At 43.4% G+C, this 19,384-nt stretch overlaps 2 protein-coding genes across 3 annotated transcripts; both read left to right on the top strand.

Annotated features, from left to right (window-relative positions):
* The first annotated feature begins 6,316 nt into the window (after positions 1–6,316).
* Positions 6,317–12,706, top strand: Psme3 (proteasome activator subunit 3). Its single transcript, XM_078041057.1, has 11 exons — positions 6,317–6,602; positions 7,300–7,332; positions 7,452–7,514; positions 7,705–7,809; positions 8,666–8,714; positions 9,320–9,432; positions 9,658–9,726; positions 9,858–9,925; positions 10,024–10,078; positions 10,199–10,285; positions 10,981–12,706. Exons 1-11 carry the CDS (start codon positions 6,561–6,563, stop codon positions 11,059–11,061), a joined length of 765 nt encoding a protein of 254 aa, XP_077897183.1. The 5' UTR covers positions 6,317–6,560; the 3' UTR covers positions 11,062–12,706.
* Positions 12,707–12,849: 143 nt separating this feature from the next.
* Positions 12,850–19,269, top strand: LOC144375603 (amine oxidase [copper-containing] 2-like). 2 transcript variants are annotated; one of them, XM_078041019.1, is made up of 4 exons: positions 12,850–14,704; positions 17,710–17,995; positions 18,204–18,333; positions 18,619–19,269. In XM_078041019.1, the coding sequence occupies exons 1-4, from the start codon at positions 14,074–14,076 to the stop codon at positions 18,883–18,885; spliced, it is 1,314 nt and encodes a 437-aa protein (XP_077897145.1). In that variant the 5' UTR covers positions 12,850–14,073; the 3' UTR covers positions 18,886–19,269. The 2 variants fall into 2 exon arrangements, with proteins under 2 accessions (XP_077897145.1, XP_077897144.1); XM_078041018.1 differs by having other exon boundaries at positions 12,850–15,661.
* The last annotated feature ends 115 nt before the right edge of the window (positions 19,270–19,384 follow it).

Here is a 19,384-nt window from a genome sequence, read left to right as displayed (position 1 = left end):
AACAAAAATACACTTCTCTGTTTTAGTTGGCATTGTTGGTTACTGGTAAGGCTGAAAAATTTGCCAGATATTTGCCTGTTGTAGTTCCTCCTTTATGAACCATCTGTTTGCATTTTTCACTAATTTATCTCTTGGATATGTGTGTGTGGAGGGTGGATATTGAATCTAGAACTTCACACATGCTAGGCAAGCACTCTACCAACTGAGTTACATTTCCGGCCCATATACTGGATTCCTAATATTTTTCTCAAAAAAAAATTTAGCAATTTTCATAAATGGTTTAGCTAAGGTATTATCCAGATGTAGCAAAAGGTTAAAAATTTTATAAAGTCAAATCTATCTTTCTTGGAGACTTAGAAAGTTATTCCCATTTCCAGATGTGACTTTCCTATTATTTTAAATATATATTGTCCTTCTAATGATATGACATGTGAAACTAGGTTAATTTTCTCCTGGTCTTGCTAACTAGACTTTTTACAATCTTTCTTCCTCTTGGATCTTTCAGCATGAGACCCCCTCTAGAGGAGATGAGTGGAATCATAAGAATTTTCACCTAGGCCTGATGTGGCTGATTCAGTCTTAGATTTCTTCTTGCATGGCTGTCATTAACACTATCTCAGAAAGGCTTAGAGAATTATTGGACTTCTGGAGAGGTAGGGTTACAAATGAGGGTTTGGATGCCCAGACTTCCTGGGTTCAAAACCTATCTTTGCTATATACAAAACCTGTGACTTTGAGCAAATCATTCAACTGCTCCAGGACTGGGGATGTGGCTCAGTGGTAGAGTGCTTGCCTAGCTTGCATGAAGCCCTGGGTTCAACCTCCAACACGGGGGGGGGGGGGGGGAAGAACTGCTCTCTTCTATGTTTTATAATTTACAAAATAAGAATATTATATAGTAGTTTATATTATAGGGTGTAGTGTAATAATGAAATGAGCTGATACATGTGAAGCAAAGAGCAATGCCTAGCACATAGTAAATGCCCTGTACCCTGATATTTGGAAAGTATATGATAGTTGCTATATATAGTGCTTATGGGATTGTGAATAATCAACATATCCTAGTTCATTGATTTATCAAATATTGATAAATATATTTAATAAATATTGATAAATATTCAGGTTCCCACTATGTGCCAGTCAGTATTCTACACCTTTGAGGACACACGAGTAAACTGCTATAATAGTTTATATTCTAGAGGAGAGAGTGAGTAAGATCATTTCAGATAATGGTGGGTGCTGACAAAATGTTGAATATGACCTTATTTGGAAATAGAGTCTTCGCAAATGATCAAGTTCTTGAGTTCATCAAGCTAAATAATCCCTAAAACATGATTGGTATCCTTATTTAAATGGGCAACCTAGACAGACACAGACATATACAGAGGGAAGATGAAGTGAAGAGACACAAGGTCATCTCGAACCAAGCTACCAGAAGCTAGTAAACAGGTCTGGAACAGATTCTTTCCTAGTGGCACTAGCAAACTAATATAGTAGGTAGGATGTAAATTAAAAAGAATGATATGACAGAGAATAAATAAAGGCAGGGGTGAGTGGAACTACTTAAACTGGGAAATTGAGAAAGGGCTTTGTTGTCTGGGAAACCCATTTCAGGTAATACATAGGAAGGAGACATGATCTGGCTGGCTTCTTAAAAAACTATTTACTTGGGACTGGGGTTGTGGCTCAGTGGTAGAGTACATGCTTAGCATGTGGGAAGCCCCAGGTTCCATCTTTGGCACCACATAAAATGAAGGTATTGTGTTCAACTACAACTAGAAAATAAATATTAAAAAAGCTATCTACTTAAGGATAAAATACATAGAGAAAAATACACAAATCCTAAGTGTATAAAAATGAATTTTTCAAAAAAAAAAACCTCTCTGGTACTCAACTTCCCTTCCCTATACCCCTTTTAGTTAGTACCTACCCCAAGGGTAACTAACACCCTCAATTCTGACAACAGATTCACTTGAACTTCATGTAAATGGAATCATACATTATGTACTCTTTCATTTCTGGTTTCTTTCACTCAGTATTATGTTCATGAAATTCACCCATCAGAGGATTTTAGTTCATCCTTTCTCAATACTTTGCAGTATTCTGCTGTGTAACTATATTAAAAGGTAATTATTGGTGTGGAGGTTGTGGTTCAGTGGTAGAGAGCTTGCCTAGCATGCATGAGGCACTGGGTTTGAGCCTCAGTACCACATAAAAATAAAGGTATTGTGTCCACCTACAACTAAAAATAATATATATGTGTGTGTGTGTGTGTGTGTGTGTGTGTGTGTAATTATCTATCTTCCTATGAGGAGCATTTGGGTAGTTTCTAGTTGGAGCATTGTGTGCCTTGGTGAATATGTTCATTAATTTCTGTTGGGTATATTCCCTAAAGTTGAGATTTCTGGATCACAGATATATATTTCAGCTTGAACAGATAGTGCCATATCTGTGGTTGACATATTAAAAGATGTACTATATACAGAATGGTAATAACAGAATGGTAGTTGGAGAGATGGCAAGAGTGGAAATGGAGAGACCAGATAGAAGCCTATTGTAATAGTCCTAGCATTCAATCACAGTAGCTATAATTGGGATAACAAGTGAGGAAATCGAGAAAAGTATACTCATACAATATACACTATATAGGTATACAAGTTCTAACAGGACCTGCTAATGAACTGATTATGGGAGGATGAGGGAAACAGAGCAATCAGGCTAACTGTTAGGATTTTGGTTTGAATAAATAGGTGGATATTTATGTCAGTTACTGAGATGTAGAAAAACAGGAAAATAACAAGTGTGTAGATGAATAAAGAATTCTAGTTTGCTCATGTTAATTCTGAGATACCTATTAACTATCCAAGTAGAGATATCAAATAGTTGGAGTTCAGACTGGTGATATACATTTGGGACCATCAGCATACATATTACTGTTAAGGAGAAAGAAAGTGTGAGGAGAGAAGAATAAAGACTTGAGTCCTGGAGCATGCCATCACTAAGAAGTAGAGGAGCTGGGTGCAGTGGCTCATGCCTGTTATCCCAGTCACATGAGAGGCTGAGGCAGGAGGAATACAAGTTTGAGGCCAGTCTCAGAAATTTAGGGAGGTCCTAGGTCACTTAGTGAGGCCCTACCTATGGTAGAATGAGACAGACATTATTACACTATATACAAGTATGGTTACACTACTGGACTGACTCTGTACCATGTACAGCTAGAGGAATGAAGTTATGTTCTATTTGTGTACAATATGTCAAAATGCATTCTACTGTAAAAAATAAATAAACAAATAAATAATTTTAAAAAGATGGGCACTATTATGTTAGGTTTGAAACTGATATAGTAAAAAGGGCAAATGTGATATAGAAAGGGGGCAATCACTGAGGTACAGACCTAGAAAAGTAAAAAGAGATGAGATAAAAAGCACAAATGAAAGAGGGGTTTTGTTGAGAGTGATGTTTCCATCAAAGAAAAAAGGAGAAAAGCAGAAAGTACTTGCAGGTTGGTAGATATGATGGTGGGAGGGAATAAAAAACTTCTCATTTGTGTTTTTCTTCTCAATGAAGAATGAGCCAAGACCATAAATTCAAGGCAAATGGGAAGGAATACTGGAGGTTCTGGGAGAAAGTATAATGACCATTTGAGGTATGGAAGAGAAAATTTGTCAGGAGCATAGAGTAGGAGGTCAGGCAGTATTGCGCTTTCACTTGAGATCTGTGGACATGAAGTTAAAAAGAAACCAGTCATCAGTGATTACGTGTGAGTTATAAGCACTCTGACAAGTAGTGCTTATTAAATATAATGATACCCTCCAGTTGTTCACTCAATGAATAAGCACACTTGTGGAATATTAAACTTGGATAGGGAAGGAAGAAGGGAAATAAACAACGCATATGCCTTCTTACAACCTACTTAAAGGAGACAAAAAATGATTATTTGAGAATATAAGCACAAACATGTTAATTTTGCAAGTTGAAGTTATAAATTCTAAAAGAAATTTAGGATAATGGCATATTTAAAATAGGATGAAGTTAATTTGGGAAAGAATTCTTGAAGTTAATTTTCAGATCAGATCTCAAAAATTACTATGGGCATGTTAACAAAAAGCAGATGAAAAGGGGCAAAATTACTAGATGTTAATAATAAGCCAGATGGATAGTATGGGCTATGGCCAGGAATAAGTGGAAAAGGACTTTGAGCTTGAAAGCAGGGATAAAAAACACTACTACAGCTTAAGTAACAACCTCTTCATGCTGAGCACTAGATCACTTATCTAACAATGGCTATTATTTTTTCTGGTGCCTGCACTGTGTCTAGGCAATGTGCTAGTTGTTTCACATATGTAATTTTTAATATACACAACAACCCTACAAAATTACATATCATTAATTACTTATCAATAATTATTAAAATTCTACTTTATAGAATAAAAAAATCAAGTCTCAGTATTTCAGTAATTTGCCCAAGATTCCAGTTAATAAGGATCTGACGTGGGATTTGAAGCCAGATCACTCTGATTCCAAAGGCCATAGTCAGTGTTCTTATGCCTTTTTTCAATTAACTGACTATTCCTTCATTTTCCCTAGCCTTTAGTACCAATAGCAGCCCAGGATAAATGTTCAGCAACAAGAGTGACCGGAAAACGTAAACCTAATGACCAATCTTTGCACTTAATCCAAATTGTTTCCTAACAACCTTCTCCAACACCCCCAACTCACTATTTCACTTTCTTCAACTTCTTCCTTTCCCTATTTGCCTGATCCTGTGAAGGCTCTTCTCATTCTTCCCAAGCAGCTCTCAGCTTAATTGTCACTTCATCAGAGGACTTCCTTGGTCATTCTATCTAAAACAGATCCCTGGTATTGTCTGTTATCAATTTGTTTCCTAACATTTATCAAAATTTCCAATTATGCTGTTGGCTTAATTTCTGGAGTCAGGAAATATTAAAATATTAAACCCCATGAAATCAGAGACCTTGAAAATCTTGTTTATCTTCAATTTCTTCTGTTCAATAGAGGGGGCACTAAACACGTGGCTCTTGAGTACCAGTGGCACCTCTATATTGAGATGGTAAAATATATACCAGATTTCAAAGTCTTGGTATGAGAAAAGAAATGTGTAATATTGCATTATTTTTTTCATATCGATTACATGTTGAAATGATAATATATTCTTTCCCCTTAGTATCCCCAGGGGATTAATCCCAGGACCCCTGCAGATAACAAAATCTGATGTGCAAGTTCTTTTTAGAAATTGGCATAGTATTAGCATACAACCTACCTACATCCTCCTTTATGTTTTAAATCACCCATAGATTACTTATAATACTTAATACAATGTAAATGTTATGTAAATAATTGTTGAAATGTATTACTTAGGGAACAACAACAAGAAAAAAAATGTCTGTATATATATGCAACTTTTTTTTTTCTGAATGTTTCACATCCAGTTGGTTGAACCCTGTGGTTTGAAACCCACAGACACAGAAGGCTGACTTACTTGTATAAACTGGACTAAACATATAGCAAAAATTAATTTCACCTTCATTTTTGAAAGGAAATGTGGCTACTAAGAGAGTTTAACCTACATATGGAACTCACATATTTCTTGGCTCTGGGACAGGGCTATTCCAGAGCCCAGCACAGAATTTGGGCCCATTTTATTGAGTGAAATAACCAATCTTAAGATATATACTGAATGACTGGTGAACGAAGAGGTAGTCTTCTACTAGGAAAATGGATACCGCTTTGTCCTAGAAGTCAGGAGATCTAGGTCGTGGTCCAGAGTATACTGGAAACGCTGTGTTGCCTTGGACAAACCCTATCTTGCTCTGGGCATCAATTCACCTATCAGGTTGTTGATCTTTGAGGTCTGGAAGTCTGTAACAATAACTGGCGCAGAATTATACCAGGAAACCTGATAAAAACGGAACTTAGCTCTAGCCTAAACACTTAAGCCTTGGCCCAAGGGAGAAGATAGCGGACTAGACCCCTGAACTCAGAACCTAGGCGGCCGGCTTCCTCGGGTCTACGTCACTGGGGCGCGACAGCGTAGTTCCCCGGTCCGCAGCGGCTCAGAAGGTCCCTTTGGTGAAGGCGAGTTCCGGGCCAATGAAGGGTCAAACATTCCTAAATCTCTTGGAGGCTGAGCACTCAGTAACCCCTCCACCCCTCCCACCCTCCTTTTTATTTCGATACTACTCAGCACAGGAGCCCGGGTAAGACGAGCTACCCCATGAGCCCACCGAGCTAAGTCTCAGAGAGGCTGCGCGGAGCACGTGCACATCCTCGCAGGAGTCTCGGCGATTGGCTGTGACGTAACTTCCGGCGTGAGCGGCGAAAGCCGGGAGGGCGAGCGAGGGAGCGAGCAGGCAGCAGGCAGCAGGCGGGCCGCCGGACGTACGGCCGGCACGGAGGGAGGGAACGAGCGAGTAGTGAGAAAGCCAGAGAGGGCGGCGGGGTCCCGAGGGCTGCCGAGATTCCTCAGGTCCCTCTGGCCCCCTCCCCGGAGCCCACAGCGCCTCCGGTCTCCAGCGGAGCGGACACGGCCCGGCCCGGCCATGGCCTCGTTGCTGAAAGTGGATCAGGAAGTGAAGCTCAAGGTAGCCGCACCGGTCCGGCACTTCTTACCCCCGGCTTCGAACCCCCAGCAGCCTGAACAGCTCCCCACTCTCCATGGCGTCTTTGTCTCCCTGGGGACATCAGCTCTGAGCTTCCGCTCTGTTCAGCCCAGCCCCCCACTCCCGGAGATGGCATGGGGGAAAGGATAACATTGGGTGGCTTTCTGTACTGCGTATGGTATTGGAGAGTCCGGAGGAGACCTCCGCGGACGCGAGTTGGACTCAGTGCTTTAGGCCAGTGACAGCTGGAAGTCCCTCAGCCCAGCAACGTCCCCGCCCCCAGACGCTGCTGCTGACCCTGCCCTTGGAGGCCCGCCTGGCTCGTGTATAGGCCAGGCCTGGGTGGGAGTTGGCACGTTTGTGAGCTCACATCCCTCTATCTACCTGTCTTTTGTCTGCTTAATCAAATTCAAACAGCTTCAGACACAGGGAGGAGGGAGGGAGGAAGGGGAGAGGAGAGGACACAAACGGGTGCCCTCAAGCCCCGACTTTCCCTCTCCTGAGATGGAGAAATGGATCCTCAAAAAAATAAAGTATCTGCAGTCTGGGGGCCTCTCACCTTCTCATTACAATTTCAAGGTGAGGGAGACGGCTGGGTTTGGGATTTCCCATCCTGCCCTTACCTCTTTTGCCAGATACTGAATTGCTCCTACTGAGTAACTCTCTTTGTTAATTTTAGGTTGATTCTTTCAGGGAGCGGATCACAAGTGAGGTAAGTGAAATAAATAGAAAAATGAATGTTGATTAATAGTTGGTAATTTCCCAGAGAAGAGAGATCTGTAGAGAGACCTTCCCACAGTTATTAATTCAGCTGTATTTCCCCTCATCTAGGCAGAAGACTTGGTGGCAAATTTTTTCCCAAAGAAGTTATTAGAACTTGATAGTTTTTTGAAGGTGAGAGACCTTTTTCTTTCTTAAATTCCCCATTTTGGGGGTCCTGATCTTTCTGATAAGTGACAAATTGTGTTGATTCTGCTTTGTTTTGTACTGTAAAGCACTTCATTCCTTGACCTTCAAATGAAGTATTTCTTTGTTCAGCTTGAAAAAACTAATTTGGTTTTTGGGGTTGGTGTCTCTCTTTTAGGAACCAATCCTAAACATCCATGACCTAACTCAGATCCACTCGGACATGAATCTCCCAGTCCCTGATCCCATTCTTCTCACGAATAGCCATGATGGACTGGATGGTGTAAGTGTCTATTTATCTTTGTGTTCTTAAGCAGTAGGTTCTTGATCCTCTATTTCCTGGTAACTTGAAGATGTACATAGAAGACAATGGGAATCAGATATGAGGACTAGGATTCTTGAGTGTTATAGACATGATGGTTCAGTATATTCCTTTTAACCCCTGATTCTCACTTATAACATGAGGTGAATATGTTAATGCTACTTTTAGTGTTTGAGCGAGTTTCAAATAGGATTAACCTCAGGTTGCCTGACTTTTCCCATGGCTCTAAACAAGACTTTTCATACCTCTTTTCAATGTCTTGAGTCTTGTTATGGATGAGAAATTCTTACTATATAATTACAGGCCCTGTCTTTGCTGTTCATCTTTAGCACCTAGTCCTCATTAGTCATATGTCCACATTCTGTTATAATACCAATGAAGTTGTATTGTTTTTTGCTTGCATCACTGTCTCATTGATAGACCTTGCACATCTGGAAGTCAGGAACTGTCTCCACTTTGTATTCTCAACTCCTAGTATTGTTCCTGGTTACATAGCAGGTGCTAATTACATGTTTGTTGATTGAATATTGTCTTTATTTGTAGAACCAGCAGATTTGTGCGTATTTCTTTGATTATTTTCACTATTTTCACCATGCCTTGATTAGTTTATTTTTCCTGTACTTTATCATCTTCCCTCTCCCTTGATTGCTTTGTGGCAAAAACCTTTTCTGAAAGCCTTATGTGTACTTGGGAATTTGTGCAGAGATTAAAAGACAATCTATGGGATTGAGGAAGGGAGTAAACTTGCTTGAAGGGTATCTTGTGATGGGCATGTGAGTGTTGAAGGCAGGCTAATTCCTGCCTTTTTGTTCCTCAGCCCACTTATAAGAAGCGAAGGTTGGATGAGTGTGAAGAGGCGTTCCAAGGTAAGAGCTGCCTCTACCCCAGCTCAACAGCAGCCCTGAGAAATAGGATGGATCTAGACTTCAGTCAGGAAGCAAGATCTGATTTTATTTCTCAGAGTAATCACCAGTCCTCCAAACGTAGCCATTATTTAATGCTCTAAACTTGGTTTTCCAAAAAACAGAGTATTTGATTTAGTGTGGATTGCTAAGAGAGAACAATTAGAAATTGAAACTCCACATCTCAGATTTTTTGTGGAAATTCCAGTTCTGGGTTATTTTTTAAACTCACACACACATGCACATACATATACATACACACAGATATATATATATATATATATATATATATATATATATATATATATATATATACACACACACACACACACACACACACCCTTTTTTTCCTTTTTAAAATTTCCTTATTCTGAAAAGCTTTTAGCATACTTTAGCTATTCATCTATTGATGCATGTGTCTCTTACTCTGATAGTGGTGTCGTGGTAGGACTGTGACAGATAAAAAGGAGTGGTCATAGCATCTCATGAGTGCAGGGAAGAAGAGAAAAAGGTAGAGGATGCTGAGGTTTCCTCCCACCCTAATCATTTGACCTTCCTATCTCTGCCAGGAACAAAGGTGTTTGTGATGCCCAATGGGATGCTAAAAAGCAACCAGCAGCTGGTGGACATAATTGAGAAAGTGAAACCTGAGATCCGGCTGCTGATTGAGAAATGTAACACGGTAAGGCTGGGGCTAGTGACCTGTGGGCTGGCCTTAAATAGTTCCACTTGAACTGTGAAAACTGATGGATGCAGGGTTGGAGGCATGTGTAGGGGTTGGCAGACTAGGTAATCCTGAGTCCTGTGTCCCTAGCATCTAGCTCCAGCATCATGAATCATGGGCTTCAGGGTTTCAGCAGAAAAGGCCAAAGTCGTCATATGTATGTTTTGATCTCGCAATTTCCAGGTCAAAATGTGGGTACAGCTCCTGATTCCCAGGATAGAAGATGGGAACAACTTTGGTGTGTCCATTCAGGTAAGATGCTTATATTACAAGGTTGGGGAGATACGTCATCTCCCCTGTTTTATCTATTTTCTCTTTGGGATTGCTGTATAGTAACATGGAAGTGGCTTTTGACTCACTTATTTTTGTTTGCTTTTTCCCAGGAGGAGACAGTTGCAGAATTAAGAACTGTTGAGAGTGAAGCTGCATCTTATCTGGACCAGATTTCTAGGTAGGGCTGCTTATGCTTGGCCCAATAACTCGCGGTTGTGAGGTGGTAGGCACTATTCAGGATCTCCTGCAGCTTCTTCCTCTTCTTTCTCCTTCCAGATATTATATTACAAGAGCCAAATTGGTTTCTAAAATAGCTAAATATCCCCATGTGGTAAGTGTTTGTGGCCAAAGGGTGGAGGTGGCAGGATAAGGAGGAGTGACATTACTGGGAATGAGCTATCTGAACAGTCAGATCTTGGGGACTAGCCTTTTTCTCTGCCTGTCCTCATAGGAGGACTATCGCCGCACCGTGACAGAGATTGATGAGAAAGAATACATCAGTCTTCGGCTTATCATATCAGAGCTGAGGAATCAATATGTGAGTAACTTTGGTTCTTGCCTGAAGTTGCCTTGATTTCTACTTCTTTTGAGAATTTTCTTAAAACTTTCTGAGGGTTGGTGGTAAAATAAATAAAACAGCCAGATGCAGTAGCATGTGCATGTAATCCGAGCCACTCAGGACTCTTGAGGCAGGAGAATGGTGAGTTGAAGGATAGCCTAAATAACAGTAAGACCCCATCTCAGAACAAAAAACAAAACTGTAGAACAAATTCTTCTCATGAAGGGGTGCTGGGAACATGAAATCATTGAGGGGGGTCTACCTGGGTATCTCCTTTCTATCTAGGTGGGTGTGTATATGAAATATAGTGGTAATGGTTAGATATGAGTCTTAGAGTCAGAAAGACCTAGGTTTAGGACCAAATTCCATTTATGATATGTGACTTCTGTCTTGTTCAAGCTTGATTTCAGTTTCTTAATCTCTAAAAGGGGATTTAATATCTACTGTACAAAAATAAGTTGTTAAAATAAGGGGTATCGTACATTTAGACTCTGGGGCAATGCTCAGTCAGGCCCACTTGAATGATTTAAGAGAGGTAGTACAGCCAATCTGAATGCAGTTTCAGTGAGTGGGACTGGGATGACATGAATGATAGCTTGGGGATTTGTGGCAGTATTTCATTTTCTTGGTAAGGGTTGAACAGATGTGTGATTCCCTGATCCCTCTTCTCCCAGGTCACTCTACATGACATGATCCTGAAAAATATCGAGAAGATCAAACGGCCCCGGAGTAGCAATGCAGAGACACTGTACTGAGGCCAGGGCCAGGGCCAGGGGACTCTGTGAGTCTGGCTCAAGACCGACATTGCCTTGGTTTGTTACATGACTATCGTGATGGGGAAACTGGCTGGAAATAGTAATCACACCTCTCTGTTTTTAGTTAGAGTCTAATGAAACTCTCATCTAGTTCCGTGATGTGTTTACCTCTTTTTTCAGGCCTCAGGAACTCTTCTGTCCTTCCCTAGTACCCTACACCCAGCTTGTCCTAATTTCTGGAGAACTCCCAGGTTTGTGCTTACAGGATATTGGCACAAGAACACTTGTGTTTTCTCTCTCCCCTTTCGCACTCTGCTTGTCAGACTTTGTGTTCTCTTCCTTTTGATTGATTGGTTAGAAGCTAAGGGAACTATAGGGAGAATGCTAGGTGGTTTTTAGGAACTGAAGTGTGTGTGTGTGGGGGAACCATCTCCTCTCTTCTTGTTGTAAGGCTAGATGGTGTGTCTTGCATCTGTGGGACATTGAATTCTCCCTGCCACAGTTGCCCTGGTGATAACTTAGAGTTTCCCTTTTATTCACATCCCACCTTGAACCTAATCGTGACAAACAACATCTTAGGCCTTCAATATCCTTAACACCCTCAGATGTTTTATAACTGGGGGTTTCACATACACATGTATATGCGTGTTGTACACACACATACGGATTTGCACACACACCTTCTTACTCCAATACCTTGCATACCTTCTTCTTCCTCTGTAGTCCCTTTCACATACACCCCTTTCAGGAGGTGATAGTTGTCATATACCCAGGGAAAAGTCCTGGAGCCATCCTCCCTCCTGATATTGTTGCTGCTTGGTGCCCAGGGTGAGTTGGAGGAGAACTGAGAGTGGAGATCAAAGGGCTGAGTTAGGCCTGTTCTCTGACTTGGTCCTTCTGGTGTTATGAAATGGCTGGTCCTTTGACTCCTGATTGCCTTTTCCCAGGCCAGTTGTACATTGGGGTGGGGTGTCTGCAACTGTGAGGTCTAGACGCTGCTGCTCCTTTGGGAAATATTTCTCTTATTTATAGTATTGTGCTTCTGGGGAAAGCAGCCATTTGTGTGTATATGTGTGTGTGTGTGCACATACATATGATGTATATATGTGTGCGTGTGGGAATACGCCAGGCAAGTCAAAACCATAGAAGAGTCAGTTGCCTCTCTTGAACCTTCCAGAGATATCATTTATTGTTACAGCTTTTTTGTTAACCCCCGTTTCCCCCCAGCTTTTATTTTCCTGCTAATGAGAGTTGATATCTGTGTAGTCTGCCAGTGACTCTCAGTGTCTATTTCTGAATTTTATTCTTCCCTGTCTCTGTCTTCCAACCCCAATCATATCCATCTGGGATGCATCATTTTTACTCCCAGTATTCTGTAGAAAAGGAGCCGGGATGCTGTCTTCCCATGAATAGTGTTCAGTAACAAACCAATTGCATTTTAGTTGGGCAGTGCCCTTACCTACCTGTACCCCCGCATCCTTTCCAACTAAAACCCTTCCCTCCTCCCACCATGTGTTTCTCAGTTTCCCTTTTTGTTCAATTGTTCTGCTGCCTCCTCACCTTACTACCCTTGGATTGTAATGTAAAATTCTTTTACCATGTCAAGAAATTATTAAAAATACAGGTACTTTGACCTCTTTCTAAAGCTGGAGACCCTGGTGCCATGCTCTATTGGCAAGGGACATACTGGTTCATGCATGCATATTCAGACACCTGCCTCCACAGACACCTCTAGCCATGCTATTATGTGTCCTTTTGCCAACTGAGCTGCCTCTTTTTCTAGGTTAGTGGAAAGACTGAGACATGCACACCAAGAGGGACGGGTGGATCCTTCTTTTGTGTTCATTTTGAAATTATGTGAAAGTTAGCTCTTCCCAAACCTTAGCTGCCTTTTGTCCTACCTGCACAAGATCCCAGTTCCTTCCTTCCCATGAGCTGCCAGTAGAGGCTGCTATAGTTCCATGTGGGGAATGATGTGGTCAAGGAATATCCTTCTCAGTCAGACTTTTTCTTTACCTTATATTAATTCTCCTCTCTGAATAATGTCTTAAATTGTTGAGGAGATTCTGGTCTTGGTTTTAAACTTACTTGGAGGGCTGCTTAGGACTCTTATTTCCCTCTGAAATAAAGTTTCCTCATCTTGCAAGTAGCTTTATGGTTTCCAGTGATCCCATTGTTTCTGTAAAGAGTTTTAAGGTCTTAAACAATGAAAGTACATCTACTCTATTCTCTTTCACAGATTAGTACCAATAGCTAGCAGTTTTTTGACTATCTACCCTGTGTTGGGTTGGTAAGCACTTGATGTGCATGATCACATTTAATCTTCAAGAATCTATTGGGTAGTTTTATGCCTTCTGTATGCCTTCTGTATAGATGAGGACTCAGAATTTAAAGACTTAAATTCTGTCCCCTAAGATCACATAGCTTAGGAAGCTGGAATCTGAATACAAAGGCCAGGCCCTCAACCTCTCCTCCTTTCTCACTGATTAGATAGAAGAAGCCTGAGGCTAAATCAGGGGATTGCCATTAGGTCACAGGCAGAACTGAGTGCTTACTGCTGAACGGGGCAGTATATTCTGGAGCTACTGGGGTATAGTGCAGTCTAGTGCCTGGCAGAAAGTTAAAAAAAAAAAAAATGGTTTAGTTGCCTATATGTGTGATATGCAGAACTGAATTAGGCACCAGAGATTTGCTTTCTTCTCAGACCTATTCTGGGTGGAAGGTGAAGTTTCATATCATTAGTCCAGATACATTTTCAACTGGTCTAAGTGATGGGAATCAGTGGTTGATACTGACTGCTACTAGTAGGAGTTCAGGGACAAGGAAAAAGCCAAACCACAGGGCAGAAAATTGGAACAAAATTATGCAAATCAAGTTAGACATTTCCTGTCCAACCCACAGGGTGGAGTTTTCTCCATTCGTATCCATCCTACTGAATATAAACACTGACTTGATGTCAGGAACTGGAAGGAGCTGCTAGCAGGATTCTGATTTTAGTTTTCAGCATCTACCATGAAGCTCAAGGTGGTTCTGGTATTCCTGGTGCTGTCCCTTGTTACCATCTTCACTCTGGCCTACATCTTGTTGACCAGGCAAGGTGGTTCCAGCCAGCATCCTCGCTGTCCCTCCGTATATCCCAGTGCCCAGCCCTGGACATACCCTGCCCAGAGCCAGCTGTTTGCAGACCTGAGCCCAGAGGAGCTGACAGCTGTGATGAGTTTTCTGGCCCAGAAGCTGGGGCCAGGGCTGGTGGATGCAGCCCAGGCTCGCTCCTCAGACAACTGTGTCTTCTCAGTGGAGCTGCAGCTGCCCCCCAAGGCTGCAGCCTTGACCCACTTGGACAGAGGGGGCCCGCCACCTGCCCGAGAAGCGCTGGCCATCATCATCTTTGGCGGACAACCCCAGCCCAATGTGAGTGAACTGGTGGTGGGGCCACTGCCTCACCCCTCCTACATGCGGGATGTGACTGTGGAGCGTCATGGTGGTCCACTGCCCTATCACCGACGTCCCATGCTGAGATCTGAATTGGTACAGACATGGAGGCATTTGAAAGAGGTGGAACTACCCAAGGCACCTGTCTTCCTGGCTTCTGTCCTGAACTACAATGGCTCCACTTTGGCACCTCTACATTCCTCCCCTAGAGGTTTGCGCTCAGGGGACCGGGCTACCTGGATTGCCCTCTATCATAATGTCTCAGGTCTTGGTATTTTCCTTCACCCTGTGGGGCTGGAAATACTGTTGGATCACAGTGCCCTGGACCCTGCCCGCTGGACTGTCCAGCAGGTCTTCTACCTTGGGCACTACTATGCAGACTTGGGCCAATTAGAATGGGAGTTTAAAGCTGGCCGGCTAGAAGTGGTTAGAGTGCCTCTACCCACACCAAATGGGTCTTCATCCCTCAGGTCCCGAATCACCCTGGGCCCTCTTCCCCCTCTTCATTTCTCACACCAGGGTTCTCAGTACAGTGTACAAGGGAACTTGGTGGTATCCCCCCTCTGGACATTGAGCTTTGGCCATGGGGTATTTAGTGGCATAAGGATTTTTGATGTTCGGTTCAAGGGTGAGCGAGTGGCCTATGAAGTCAGTGTCCAGGAGTGCCTGTCTGTCTATGGTGCTGACTCACCCAAGACAATGATGACCCGATATTTGGATAGCAGCTATGGACTTGGCCTTAACAGCCGAGGCTTAGTACGGGGTGTGGACTGCCCCTATCAAGCCACAATGGTGGACATCCACATATTAGCAGGCAAAGGGACAGTCCAGCTGCTCCCAGGGGCAGTGTGTGTATTTGAGGAGGTTCAGGGACTACCTCTTCGAAGGCACCACAATTACATTGAGAGTCATTTCTATGGTGGTTTGGCCAGCTCAGCCCTTGTGGTCAGGTCTGTGTCATCTGTGGGTAACTATGACTACATTTGGGACTTTGTGTTGCACCCAAATGGGGCGCTTGAAGGGCGGGTCCATGCCACAGGCTATGTCAACACAGCTTTCCTGAGTGGAGGAGCAGAGAGCCTCCTCTTTGGTAATCGTGTAGGGGAATGGGTGCTGGGGGCGGTGCACACGCACGCCTTCCACTTCAAGCTGGACCTGGATGTGGCAGGTGAGTATTCAGGGTGTGAAAATTGAGGGGTGGGGTTAGGGGAGGGGAGGGAATCCCTTAGGTTAAGCTGAGGTCTCTGAACAGCAAGGCAACTATGCCAACTCCACAGTGATTATGGAAGGGGAGAACCTGGACTGTGAGTGTAGTCAGCTAGTCCACATCCGGGCTTCTGGGTATCTGGCCAAAGGTGTAAAGGGTTCTTCCACCCAGCCCCAACCTCCAAGACCAGCAGCAGTTGTGAAATTAGTTTAAATGTAATGTCTGCCTGGCTGCCTTAGCCTTGGGTGACACCTTGGGAGAGTGAATTAGCCCTGTCAGTTTGGATGGGGCTGGAGTTATGCACTTTGCTACTTGCTCAGTAATATTGAGAGTGAGTGGGGGTGGGGAGGACAGAGTTGAGCATAGGCAGAAAGCAACCTGGGGCTTGGAGGACAGGGTCTTATACTAGGGGTTTCTCCACAGTGCTAACTGGCCTTGTGGGGAGGGCTGCCCCATACGTGTCATCACAATGAACTAACTTTCCAGAGATGAGTCAGATATGTGATAGGCTTGCTGCAAGTGTAGAAAGGAATTCTTAAAGAAGACTTGCTGCTCTTGACAGATCTTTCAAGGACAGAAAGCAAACTTGTCAAATCACAGACTTAGACCCAGAAAGAAAATTAGATATCTACCAGCCCCTCCTCATTTTATAGTTGGGGAAATTAAGGAGGATGGGGCAGGAAGTGTCTGCTCAAGAATAATGCAGTAATAACTAAGTATTTCTTGTGAAACATTAGCCTCCTAAGTACAAAATCTGTACCCTGCATGCAATACAGGCTTGTGCTTGAGTTTGTGGAGGGGTGATGGGAGGAAAAACTCAAACCAAAACACATCTGAAATAATCATATTAGCTAGATTACTCTGACATAATTGGACTATGACTTTTCCAATTGGAAGTTTCACTTCAGTGTTTTTGGCATTAAAGAGCCTAATTTTGGGAAGTCAATTCAGGTAATGTTAATGTTGAGTTGCTAGTGTGTGCAGCCCAGCTGCTGCTGTGGGACCAGAAGTTGGTAGTTAGGTGCCAGCACAGAACTGCAGCTGGCAGAGGTGCTAGCCCCAGTGGAGTGCTTCACTGTCAGGTACCTTCCATAGGTCACATTTAAAGGAACTAACAGTCTCAACCTGAAGAGAGGGTGATCAAATACTGCATTGGGCAATGCAGGCTGTGGGTGCAATAGAATTCCAAGGCACTCCCAAACAAAAGACAAATCTGGCCGGGCATGGTGGCTCATGTCTATAATCCAAGTAACTTGGGAGGCTGAGGCAGGAGGGTCACAAGTCAAGGCTAGCCTGGGCAACTGAGTGAGACTGTCAAAATAACAAGAGCCATGGATGTAGCTTGGTGTGGTAGAGTGTCCCTAAATTCCATCCCTAGTACTGCAAGGAAAAAGAAAGAGTTACAAATCTGCTGGTTTTGAAAATGATCGGAAGCTTTCCCTACCTTGCTGGTAAAAAGCAGTCACAGAGCTTGGAGATCTGGGACTGTGGAAGGGGATTGAGTTTTCCTAACTAGTTTCTCCAAGACCGATTCCTTTCATAGTTAAAAGAATGTTACTACCCAGTTGCATGTGCTTTTCCATTTACTGGAAAAATAGCAATAAAACTGCTTTGATTATGCCTAGGGTAGAGATTCAGAAAGAATCAGAGAAGCAAATATTCTTCTGTATAAGATCTACTGGTGAGCTAATGGAACTTTCTGCGATGCTGGAAATGTTTGTTATCTGTGCTGTCATTATATACAAGAGCTGCTAGCCATATGTGGCTACCAAACAATGTAAATGCAGCCACTGCATCCAAGGAACTGAATTTTCAATTTAAAAAGCCACATGAGAATAGTGGTTATCCTACTGGACAGGGCAAGTTAGAAGATGGTGGGGTAACACTGTGCTAGCACAGGGTGGTACTCTCTGATGTCAGGCCAGTGCAGTTAGCATTGTGGGGAAGATGGGCCTGTCCAAACCACCTTACTTGGTATAGAACTCCTTTCCCTTCCCTCACCCTGACAGGGCTGAAAAACTGGGTGGTAGCAGAAGACGTGGTGTTTAAACCTGTTGCAGTCCCCTGGAGCCCAGAGCACCAGCTGCAGCGGCCACAGCTGACACGGCAGGTCCTGAGAAGGGAGGATTTGGCAGCATTTTCCTGGGGAAGCCCCCTTCCCCGCTACCTTTACCTGGCCAGCAACCAGACTAATGCCTGGGGTCATCAGCGTGGATACCGAATCCAGATCCACAGCCCCCCTGGCATACACATGCCCCTGGAGAGCAGCATGGAGAGGGCTCTCAGCTGGGGGAGGTGAGGAGGGCCCTGGGCAGTGGGTGGTAGGGAAGGACTGGCCCTAACTCACTACCCATGGCCTACCATTTATCCCTGGACCTGCCCTCAGATCCAAGTAGAAATGGGGTGGGAAGTGGACTCTCAGAATGTGATCCAAAGGACTTGTGGGCTAGTAATGGCTCTTGATATTTTCCAACACCACCTTCCTATGACAATTCCTGGTCAGATACCAGCTTGTGGTGACCCAGAGGAAGGAGAAGGAATCACAGAGCAGCAGCATCTATTTCCAGTCTGACATCTGGACACCCTCAGTTGTCTTCGCTGACTTCATCAACAACGAAACCCTCTTAGGAGAGGTTGGTAGCTGTAGGTTCAGGAGGGCTGCTCCTCTATGCCTGTATCTTGGCTGCCCAGCCTTTAGCCATAGGTTAGAGGGAATGGTTTCCATTTCTGATTTGGGGGCCAAGGAGTTTTCTGTTGACCAAAGTGGGTCATCCCTCCTAGGGTGAGATTAGCCATGGGACACTGCCCACTTTCCAGCTGCTGGGCAGAGGTGTAAAACAGCCTGAGGGAGTTGTGACTGAGGGGTGGTTCTTTGGGTTTTGCCTCCAAAGTCCTCCAGCTCTTCCTTTTTCCTGCAGGATCTGGTGGCTTGGGTTACAGCCAGCTTCCTGCACATTCCCCATGCTGAGGATGTCCCCAATACGGTGACTTTGGGGAACAGAGTTGGCTTCTTGCTCCAACCTCATAACTTCTTTGATGAAGACCCCTCCATCTTCTCCCCTGGCAGTGTCTACTTTGAGAGGGGCCAGGATGCTGGGCTCTGCAGTATCAACCCTGTGGCCTGCACCCCCAACTTGGCAGCCTGTGTCCCAGACCTTCCCCTTTTTTCTTATCAAGGTTTCTAGATCTGAGAGTAGGGGGGAACATAGGGGGTAGGGGTAGGGAGCAGCATCTGATGAGACACTTGCCTTCTCCATTCCCCCTTCAGTTCTCTGTATTTTTATCACATTGCTCCTCAGACTCTTTACCCTCCGTACTCCTTAGGGAATATCCTCCTCCCAAGCTATAAAATCTCCATGTGTCACTTTGGTTAATTCTTACTGTCTGCTCATTTTTTAAATGACAAATTTATAAAAACAATTTTGAAATATTCAAGCAAAAACACCACAAATCCCACCACTCAGAATTAGCTGATGTTTGCATCATACCAGGCATTCCTTTATGCATGTGTATTAAAAAGGAATGGTTGTTATGTGTAATTGATAATAAAAAGTGTTATAAGAATTTCACTTGAGTTTGTTCTGTTTGACTTTTTAAGTGTGTAGAGTCCTCTAAGGAATACTGAGGACTCGTGCCAATGAAATTAGCATTGGAGGAAAGAGTGTAAGGGGGGGTAGACCTGGC

The sequence above is a fragment of the Ictidomys tridecemlineatus genome, chromosome 3 (genome assembly GCF_052094955.1).
Source record: "Ictidomys tridecemlineatus isolate mIctTri1 chromosome 3, mIctTri1.hap1, whole genome shotgun sequence".
In the NCBI taxonomy this organism is placed as follows: Eukaryota; Metazoa; Chordata; class Mammalia; order Rodentia; family Sciuridae; genus Ictidomys; species Ictidomys tridecemlineatus.
This window is presented reverse-complemented; position numbering and strand designations above follow the sequence as displayed.